This window comes from Anabrus simplex, chromosome 7 (genome assembly GCF_040414725.1).
Source record: "Anabrus simplex isolate iqAnaSimp1 chromosome 7, ASM4041472v1, whole genome shotgun sequence".
NCBI lineage: Eukaryota > Metazoa > Arthropoda > Insecta > Orthoptera > Tettigoniidae > Anabrus > Anabrus simplex.
Genome location: NC_090271.1, coordinates 129821929 through 129833349, shown reverse-complemented (window position 1 = coordinate 129833349; position 11421 = coordinate 129821929). Strand labels below are relative to the sequence as shown.

The 11421-nt window shown below is 39.4% G+C and overlaps 1 protein-coding gene across 2 annotated transcripts in view; it reads right to left on the bottom strand.

Annotated features, from left to right (window-relative positions):
- Positions 1 to 7892: 7892 nt before the first annotated feature.
- LOC136877351 (BTB/POZ domain-containing protein 6) overlaps positions 7893 to 11421 on the bottom strand; it is a 64852-nt gene continuing 61323 nt past the window's right edge. For both annotated transcript variants that reach the window (XM_067151320.2, XM_067151319.2), the window contains exon 4: positions 7893 to 8505. In XM_067151320.2, coding sequence (XP_067007421.2) covers positions 7903 to 8505 — 603 coding nt within the window. In that variant the 3' untranslated portion in view covers positions 7893 to 7902. The remainder of the gene's footprint in view (positions 8506 to 11421) is intronic.

Below are 11421 nucleotides of genomic sequence, written 5' to 3'. Positions count from 1 at the left end.
ACACACAACACTATCCTCCACCACAATAACACGCAGTTACCTACCCATGGCAGATGCCGCCCACCCTCATCGAAGGGTCTGCCTTACAAGGGCTGCACCCGGCTAGAAATAGCCACACGAAATTATTATTATTATTATTATTATTATTATTATTATTATTATTATTATTATTACAATTAAATAAAAGTACGGCATGAATATACAATTTTTAAAAATTTAGTATTTTACTACACACTAAACAAGATAACAGACACTAGATAGAACTACACAGACACATTGAGTGAGACTGCCAAACTGACGAATGCGTGCGACAAGCGGGTGACCTTGGCAAAAATATACCCCTGCTACACTTTGTTGCAGAATACTACTACTAGCCTACTAAAATGTTTTCATTCCTCCCCCGAAGGGGGAAGCGGGCCTCTTAGACGGTAATGCCATCTCTCAGGCCGGGAGATTTTAGTTTAGGAAAGGTTTTTTCACTGAAGCTCAACTTGTAGGATTCCAGCAACATATAGCAGATATCCTGGATTCAGGAGGTCAATTGGACTGTATCGCGATTGACTTATCTAAGGCATTTGATAGGGTAGATCATGGGAGACTACTGGTAAAAAATCAGTGCAATTGGATTTGACAAAAGAGTGACTGAATGGGTGGCTCTGTTTCTAGAAAATAGAACTCAGAGAATTAGAGTAGGCAAACCTTTATCTGTCCCTGTAATAATTAAGAGGGGAATTCCTCAAGGTAGTATTATTGGACCTTTATGTTTTCATATATATATATATCAATGATATGTGTAAAGAAGTGGAATCAGAAATAAGGCTTTTTGCAGATGATGTTATTCTGTACAGAGTAATAAATAAGTTACAAGATTGTGAGCAACTGCAAAATGACCTCGATAATGTTGTGAGATGGACAGTAGGCAATGGTACGATGATAAACGAGGTTAAAAGTCAGGTTGTGAGTTTCACAAACAGGAAAAGTCCTCTCAGTTTTAATTACTGCGTTGATGGGGTGAAAGTTCCCTTTGGGTATAATTGTAAATATCTAGGTGTTAAAAATAAGGAAAGATCTTCATTGGGGTAATCACATAAATATGATTGCAAATGGAGGGTACATATCTCTGCACATGGTTATGAGGATATTTAGGGGTTGTAGTAAGGATGTAAAGGAGAGAGCATATAAGTCTCTGGTAAGACTCCAACTAGAGTATTGTTCCAGTGTATGGGACCCTCACCAGGATTACTTGATTCAAGAACTGGAAAAAATCCAAAAAAAAGCAGTTTGATTTGTTCTGGGCAATTTCCAACAAAAGAGTAGCATTACAAAAATGTTGCAAAGTTTGGGCCGGGAAGACTTGGGAGAAAGGAGACGAGCTGGTCGACTAAGTAGTATGTTTAAAAAATATTACTAACATTTTATTAGGATCAACCTATTAGTAATATTTAGTAATATTTTTTAAACTGATGTACATTTCAATACGGACCAGACATGAAATTTGTAACTTGTAAGTGGTATGTTCTGTGCTGTCAGTGGAGAGATGGCATGGGAGGACATCAGTAGACGAATAAGTTTGAGTGGTGTATTTAAAAGTAGGAAAGATCACAATATGAAGATAAAGTTGGAATTCAAGAGGACAAATTGGGGCAAATATTCATTTATAGGAAGGGGAGTTAGGGATTGGAATAACTTACCAAGCGAGATGTTCAGTAAATTTCCAATTCCTTTGCAGTCATTTAAGAAAAAGCTAGGAGAACAACAGATAGGGAATCTGCCACCTGGGCGACTGCCCTAAATGCAGATCAGTCGTGATTGATTGATTGATTGATTGATTGATTGATTGATTGATTTGTTATGGTGAAGGAGATGCTCGGAGAAGGTGAGGGGGTTGGCGGCCGTGACCTATACTAGAACCGTCCCGGCATTCACCTTAGTGCAGGAGAATGGAAAACCATTCTAGGGACAGTCGACGGTTGGGGACAGACATGATGTCCAGCCCTGCCCCATCTCTCGAATGCAGAGGCGGTAGAGCTGTGGCCACCCCTCCTCTGCTCGGTTGGCCGATCAGAGTGCAGAGCTGTTGGACCACGTGGCAGCCGTGGCCACTTATGAGTCGAGACCCACTCTGCATCTACCGTAGCCTACGAGATACATTTTGCCGCGACGAACGACATTTTGCATTTTGTGTGTGCTTCTGGTAAGTATTTTCCTTAATAATTTAATAATTAAAGGAAGGAATGAGCTGAAAATACAACATGGTTAATAATTTTTTTTAAATAACTCCCAGTTTTAGGTGGCTAAAATGGAATGAAAATTTAATTTTTCTCCACAAAGTGGGGGGGGGGGAAACCGCTCCCTCCCCCCCCCTAATCACTGCTACTGGCTGTGAGTGCGAACTGCGACACGCATGTGGATTTGTCCCTGTTTAATGGCTGGATGCCCTTCTTGACGCCAATCCTTTATGGAGGAATGTAATCACCATTGCGTCCGGCTCCATGGCTAAAGGGTTAGCATGCTGGCGTTTGGTCCCGGGTTTGATTCCCTGCTGGGTCGAATATTTTGACCTTAAATTGTTAATACCCTTGGCTCAGGGACCAGGTGTTTGTGCTGTCTCTAATATCCTTGCAACTCACACATCACACTATCCTCCACCACAATAACATGCAGTTACCTATACATGGCAGATGCTGCCCACCCTCATCAGAGGGTCTGCCTTACAAGGGCTGCACCTGGCTAGAAATAGCCACACGAAATTATTATATCATTATTTCGTGTTTATGTGGTGGTTTTAGTGTAGTGTGTTGTCTGTATATGAAGAGGAGAGTGTTGGGACAAACCAGTCCCCAAGTCCATGCCATTAAAATACACCACCCGGCTGGGAATCGAACCCGGGACCCTCTGAACTGAACGGCAGTATGCTGACCAATCAGCCATGGATTTGGACTATTATTGTTATCATTATAATGTATGGTAAAACTCTACTTAATGCTAGGTGGCACTTATAACCACGTCCTTAAAGAGATGAATAGCCATAAAAGCTTGAATTCAAGAATATATCAATCCTGATTCTCATAGGGTGAAATTGAATAAGACATAAATGATCCGGAGTGACCTCTCCTGTAAATTTTATTATGTACAGGTTTTAGATGAAACAGATATTTTCGGGGATGTTCAGAAATTTGTGAAAAATAATATAATCGTAAAATCTGTTATTTCTTCTTACATGATAAAATTACATGGAACGTAAAAAAATCAGAAATTATATTCTAAACAACTTTCATTATGTACAGGTTTTCGATACGGCGAATATTAACAGAGAAATCTGACATTTACTGCCTTGGCCTCCATAAAGTTACTAACCCAGGTTATTATTATTCCTACCATTATAATGCATGAGACAAGCCTACTCGCTGTTGGGAGCATCTTATAATGTGCTACGTTCGGAGGTGAAAACAAGCAATTGTCCAATTTAATTTTAAAACCCCTTCCAGATTTGTTTTTGCATCCACAAGCACAACAATCTGCCATCATTTTCTTCAAAACTCAGACCTGAGAAATATGTAAATTTACACACATTTCAAAACTAATAATACTAAATAACCTCCCGTGTTTAGTAAAAACATATTTTCAGCAGTATTAAAGTTAAAGCATAGGTAGCCTATACTTTGCTGAAATCGCATAAAGAATGATCTTACCCTGTGCGGAATTCATATGTTTAAATCTGCTGATGGGACACTGTTCTGGGCGGCTAATGGTCAATGGCACGTAAAAACTTTGTCAGATTATAAAAGTAAATGTACCTTTTTGGGTGGATCCCTGGCATTGGTAATGAACATACCCCTCTTCTATAAGGATTTTAGGGTATAATTCATATATATTTCTGCGCGAAGTTGTGTGTTATAAACTGGAGTGAATGCACTAGATTTCTACCCATTGGGCTTATCAGAATTAATTGCTGATATTCTGTGAAAGTGAGGATTAATTGATAAAATCGTATGTCGAACATATGATGGGTGCTCCACAATGTCAGGAAAGCATGGGGGGTGTTCAGCATTATGTTAAGAAAGTTTGCCGACGGGCAATATTTCTACACTGTTGTGCTCACCACTGTCTCTATATATTTATACAGACCACCTTCTCCATTGCTCCAAAACAATAAAATCTGTCACGCTCTTTATTCATAAGCTGACAGTGTTTCATTCATTTATAAGTAGATCTTCAAAGACAGCTCATCTTCTGGAATCCAAAGGATTCAGACTTCCACAAGCCTATTGGAGCTTTATTCCAGAGCAGTCCACACACTGTTTTCACACTATGATGATTTAAGACAGGTTTTTGTTCAGATTCCTCCTTACGGTTGAAGCTTTTGCTGTGATTCAGGATTTCAATGGCTTCCCTTTGTAGCCAGGCATGATACGATACAGAAATTGACAGTACTTTGGTGTGGCTCTATTGCATGGTCATGGTCTGCTAGCAGCGAGTGTTCAGCGACTGATGATCTTTCTGTTTGTCCTAGCCGGCTATGTCTGTTATGCTTTTTCAGTCGTGTGGCGATGCTGTGTTTGGTAGTGCCTACGTATATCTGGCCGCAGCTGCATGGGATCTTGAAGACGCCTGCTGCGGAAAGAGGACGGTGCTTGTCTTTAGCAGACCGTAGTAGTTCTTGGAATTTCTTCGTTGCCCTATATATGGTTTTTACCCTGTGGGACTTCAGTAGCCTCCCTATTCTGTCAGGTGTCTTCCCAATATACGGTAAAAAGGCTTTAGCTGCCAGCCGCTCCTCTTCTTTCTCCCTGATTGTGGGACATCTGGGATGGAATGGTTGTCCCCTTTAGCGAGTGGGGCCATATTGAGGTGCCTGAGCTCTTTATTTGGTAATAGCAAAGCAACATGTTAGGCACCACTGAAACCTAAGGTGTGGCTTCGCTTTGTAGTTGACACCTTTGTGATCTGGAGCCATTGACAGGAACAACTACAGCTGTTTCTAAAAAATCTGAATAGTATTAATACCAATATTCAGTTCACTATGGAGGCAGAAAATGAAGGAAAACTCCCTTTCCTCAATGTTCTGATAATGAAGATGGCCGGTATAAACTTGGGACATACAGTGTACCGCAAGCCTACCCACAGACCGCTATCTTCAAAAGATATCCAACCAGCACCCACAACAAGAATACGGAATGATTAAGATGCTAGCCGATCATGCAAGGAGAATTTGTCAATCTCAGCTCTTAAATGAGGAGCTCAGCCACCTCAATATGGCCCTACTCGCTAACAGCTACAGCCATAAAGTTATCCAGCATGCACTCCATCCCAGACATCCCACAACCAGGAAGAAAGAAGAGGAGCAGCCAAAGCTTTTCTGCCATGTTATTGGAAAGGCAACTGACAGAATGGGGAGGCTACTGGAGTCCCATGGGGGTAAAAACCATATATAGACCAATGAAGAAAATCCAAGAACTACTAAGTTCTGCTAAAGACAAGTGCCATCCTCTTTCCACAGCAGGTGTCTACAAGATCTCATGCAGCTGCAGCCAGGTATACGTAGGCACTACCAAACGCAGCATCACCACACTACTGAAGGAGCATAATGGGCATAGCCGGCTAGGACAAGCAGAAAGATTATCAGTCACTGAACACTCGCTGCTAGCAGGCCATGACATACAGTACAGCAACACGAAAGTATTATATTGTATCACACCCGGCTACAAAGGGAAGCCATTGAAATCCTGAAGCATACCAACAACTTTGACCATAAGAAGGAATCTGAATGGGGTAAATAAAGCTAGGTTTCCAGTCCTGAAAGCCTTGAATACCGGAGGATACAATGACTGCGGCAGACCAGAAAAAGCAATGGGTGATCAATTGCCTGTCTCCACCAAGGCATATCAGTGTACATTGGGCTTCTTAATGCTTCAATCATTGGCCGAAAAACAGCCAATCAGCAACTACCCCTCCAGTATGGCGGAACAATAGGCGAGCAGCGCACCATAGCCTGCACTATATAATGAAGTGCAACACTACTCCATTCCACTGTGAGTTTCACTGCTTTTGAAGTTGATAATGCTGAACGCAGTCTTCAGTGAAATGTCTGGACCAACACATGCTCATGGACCATGGCCTACAAACCCGGAAAACACCGACGTGATCTGGTGGTACTTCCGTAGAGCCTTCATCTTTCCACTTCTGATAGGTTTTATATCCTGGTGAATATTTTAGGATTCTTCAGTTCTTGATAGTGATACAAATGCAGTAAGACTTAAGAAAGTAGAACTTGCTCTAGAATAATACTGAACTATCAGTTTCAACTCATGTACAGGATTCACCAGAGCTTCTGATAAGGGCTGATACAATTTCTTACTTATATCCAGGGGCCTATCAATCATTACATTGAACTAACATCATGACTCTACCCCATTGTGTGTATCTTTGATACTATAGTTATTATGTAGAATGGGTTTGTCAGGCTGTGGTTTTTTTAATGAAACAGTCTAAACTTATAGTTTTGAATGATGAAGATATGTTTGTTGCAATCACGACGGATGGGATTTATGTTCATATCAAACTGACATATAAGGCAGGAAATATATCATAACTGCTGAAAATGAATCAAACCCTGAAGCAGCTTTTGCAGGTTTTCATGTTTTTGTTCCTTACATTCAAATTACAAGACTATCACAGGTCTCTTCCCAGTAAAATGTATTAATACCAAGTCCCTACTCAGGCTAATATTAGATGTTCGTGACAGTAATGATTGAACTTCACTTTCACTAAAACAATAGGAAAATATCAGCTATTAAGTGGCGGCATCCTAAACTCTGTGTGCCCAGCTGATCCTCCCAAGACTCTTTCTTTTCTTTGACTACCTATGTACAACTGTATTCATTGACGAAGTCTATAACATTTGTTTTGGTTCTGATTTCATTTCAATGGTCACCACACACTGCTTTAGGTGAGTCTTTCACCAGATGTTACCAGGATGACCACACTAGGAGTGTGGATAAACGACTGCATCAATGTACTGCCAATGGACAAGTTTTTACGATAGTATAGTTACTTATTATTAACCTTCCTGTCTGCCAGTAACTGAGTATATCTGCTGACTTTATACACAGTAAATTATATTTATATATATAAAAGCATGCAAATAAGTGATTTGAAATAATCTGAAGATGGACTCATAGAATGAAACCTGTCAATCTGTTGTTAATCAACTGTTTTCTTTTCGTATATGTTCCAGTATTTTATAAATTTGTATCTTGTGTTTGACAGACTAAAAACTTCAAGCTTATATATTAACTAGGTCAATACTGAACTGTGTCTGTTAGGTCAGGTCTTCAGCCCAGAGGCTGGTTGGAACCTCAAATAGTACCACCAAAGATTTTGCGGTTATAAGGAAACTGCAAAAACCAATGGCAGCACCAAAATGAGGCATACTAGGCAAGACGAGGAGTGAGGTAGTCTGCCATTGCTTTCCTCACTGGGTCAGAAAGTACTATTGTAGCACGACTGACCCTATGAGCAACACCTTTCATAACACTCAGATGCACTAGTCGTGCTCTGAATGTCATTACTCAGCACCACCCAGACTCCAGCAACTTCCATATTGTCACAGCCATGGATGAGACTGGGACTTCGGTGGAAGCTACACTTTACTCTGGCCTGTGCCAAGAGATGGATACAAAAGTACTGTATCTATCAAGAAATGGCAGCAGGCAAACTGAAAAATATGGCTTACAAATTAACTAATCATTTGGTCATTACACTAAATCATTGGCAGACATTTACAATAGCAGAAATAATACCTCTCTGTTTGGACCAGGTATCAAGGGGATATTTAAATTGAAGCCTGAGGTTATATTTTGACAAGAAAAGGAATCTTTCATTTTCCCATATTTATTATTTTTACAAATCTCTGAATTTATTTTTGGTATAAACATAACCACAATATGGACATGACATACTAGTCCCTGTATGTGATCCACTGAAAAGAGATGCATTACTGTATGCAGATTGCCCAAATGAACCTCTCCGGGCTCCAAAGGAGATTTGTGATCCTGAACGATTATTTGCAACTGGTTTGTGAGTTCGTCTGCATTGAGGGCAGCTCTTTGGAGCAGTACCGATAAGTCTCTTCTTAGGATTGCTGCAGAGATTAGGACACATGCTTATCACTTTGCGACGCATAATATTGGAGAGAATCACAGAATCCTCTTCCGGGGTTAGAATATCACAGATATCACCAACATCAGCATATTCTTCAGGAGTCAAGGAGAAGAATCGGATCCTCTTAAGAGCAGACTGAAGAACATGGCGTTTATTTTGTGATGTAACAGGTAATTCACAACGTGAACACTCTTCACAGGCCCATCTTAATACTGAATGCACAATATCCACCTCGGAATCAATTTGTAGGCTATCTTGATCAAGAATTACATCCAAAGTAGCTGGAGATAAATTCATAAAGCTTTGATCTTTCATTATTTCACTCATTTTCATACAGATGAACTGTAAGAGGAAAACATTTAAATGAATTTACTTCACCTATTTATACAAGCATGTTCATAACTGCAAGTAACACATTAAAATATTATTATTTGTAATGAAGGTCCTATCCAGCATGTTATCCGTAGGAAACTGAATACAGTTTTATCCATTTCACTAAGATAATAACAATAGTCTATTTCTGAATTTTATAAGATGATGCATGAGGTAACAAAATCATCTAATGCATTATACAGTTGTCAAATTAAAAAAACAAGAATATCAAGGAAGAGTGATTTACCAAGGTTAGAACACGCAAGAGTAGACTCATATGTCACAAAAATAAATATCTACAGATATGAATATCTCAAATTCAGTTTGTAAAAAGCAAATGCTGAGAATGCAGTGATTTCTATCTTGGATAGTTAAAATTTCAAAACAAGATCCACAGAACACATCAGACCATTCAGATACAATACAGTATGTAATCTCAATTTACCAATCACTTACTAGATTCAGAACACAGACATCAACAACATAAACATGGAAATTCTCCACATACTGCTGGACCACACCATTAACACTATAAGACAATGGGAAATATACATAGGCTGATGGAAAAAAGTTCAAGACTGATTTTTAAAATTGTTTTCCAGTTTAAATATGGCAATACTGTATTTATTTTGATGAACGCAGTACTTTGACACACACGCTCCTGCACTTGGATAGTTGTGACCTCAGTGCAGGAAAGTAACCAGTATATGTTGTCATGGCAGACACGAAAGATGTGTCTATAAAAAAAGGTGTCAAATTTCCCTTTGGGAAAATCAAAAATCATAAATATGTCTTCCAATAAATTAAACTCAAATTGATAATGATTAAACTCAAATTGATAATGATTAATTTATTTGTATCTAATGAATTGTTTTTGAGAGACATCTGTATGAAATTTGGAGTCAACAAGTGTAGGATTCAGTGCATCAAAAGGGGGAAACTGACTGAGGGCCTATGAAACTACTACAGATGAATTAATCAGTCCTCAGAGTATGATGATATGAGGCCTCTTTGATAAGAGCCTTCTATATGTCTGTCATGGCTATCCATCAAAACTTCACATCATAGCCTGCAAAATCACATCAACTATGTATACTCTAATGCCCCTCTTGGATAATATGTCTCTCAACCATGGCCATCCATCAAAACTTCACATTACAGCCTGCATGGTTGCTAGGTAACATCGAATCACACATTTTGTACCACTATTTTCGTGACTCAAATTTTCAGACGATCCCCAACTATAAGACATATTTATTTTAATACAGCAAAGATGTGTTACTGAATGCTGTGTTCTGTTAAACTCGGGAAGAGAGGTAGTGAAACATTTGCAATGCTACAGGAAGCATATGGTGGTGAAATACTCAGCCATGCTGCACTATTCCATTGGTGGAGGCACTTAAAGGATAGCAACATGCAAGTGATTGACAACGTATGATCTGGCAGGCCAATCTCCCGCAGTTATGGATGTCACATTGCCAAGGCTGATGAGCTGGTGGAAAGTGATCGAAGGGTAACACATTACGTGAAGTTTCTGCTTCAATGAACATCTTCTTTGAAAGCTTTTCCAACACAAAATGACGTCACATTTGCACCAGGCTGGTGCCCAGGTAGTTTACAGATGACCGGAAGTAATAATGAGTTCAGGCATGCACGAGCATTATTGCATAATCTGAGACAGTACTGTCTTTCTTAACCTCTATTGTACCATTTGACAAACTATCGAAACAATGTATGTGTGGAAACATGTGGATTCTCCTCCATCTAAAATATTTTTAATGGCTCCTTCAGTAGGTAAGTCAAGCTTCTGCTGTTCTTCAATGTGCAAGGGATAATCCTAAAGCGCTGAGTTCTCAGTGGAATGGCTCCGAACACTGGATATTATGCAAACGGCCGAGGAACCATTTATGTGGAACCATGAGCAGTTGCTCAAGAAATGGTGGTTTCTGCCCTAGGATATTGCATGTCACTGCTGTGGCAATGCAGGCATTAGCAGATATTGGAGAGACAGCACTAGAACACCCTCCATACAGCCCAGACTTAACATCAATTGATTTCTGGGCATTTCCAAATCTGAAAATATAATAATGCAGCAAGACATTCCCTTCAGATGATGCAGTGCAACAATCCACACATGCACTGCTAAAACAGATGTCACAAAGTGGACTATTTCATGTGTTTGAAAAGTTAACATGCTGTAAAACTGTGTGAAGGATGGTACTCTGAAGGAAGAAAAGCCTGTGGAATCTTCAAATTCGTAATTTAAAAAATCAGTCCTGAAACTTCTTATTCACCCTACATACATACACATTATATTTCAAAGAATCAACATTCCCATGAATGGGTATAATTAAAGTCCTATGCCCATCTGACAGCAATATTGGTAATGGGCATGAGATATCAAGCATTACTGTAAGAGGACACTGAAAGTGCTTTTCAACAACAGATGACTCGATTCACACAAGGTGAAGCAGATGGTATTTGGTGTCTCCCCTACTGTTGGAAGCATATTGTGGACTATACTATGGGGGAACTACTTTGAGAGCCTTTAAGATGGGTATGTGAGCTGTAATGCTACTGTAACACTAAAGCTGTTATGTTATTCCAACTACCATGATAAATATGAGAAGCACAACGTTCTTTATGGGTTTTCATGGATTACCCCTATCTGTGTACTTTGCATGATCTATATTCTTTCATTTGCATATTTTGAATTTTCTGCATTCACATACTCTCTAAGAAAAATAGTTGTTATGACTTACGCCCCAGCCCTCGTTCTTCTCTTCACATCATTGGCAATGTCATTGATTTCTTTTCAATTCATCAACATTGCCATGTACTTCCTTTCACTTTACTGATAACATCAACTATTTGTCATCAGTACAT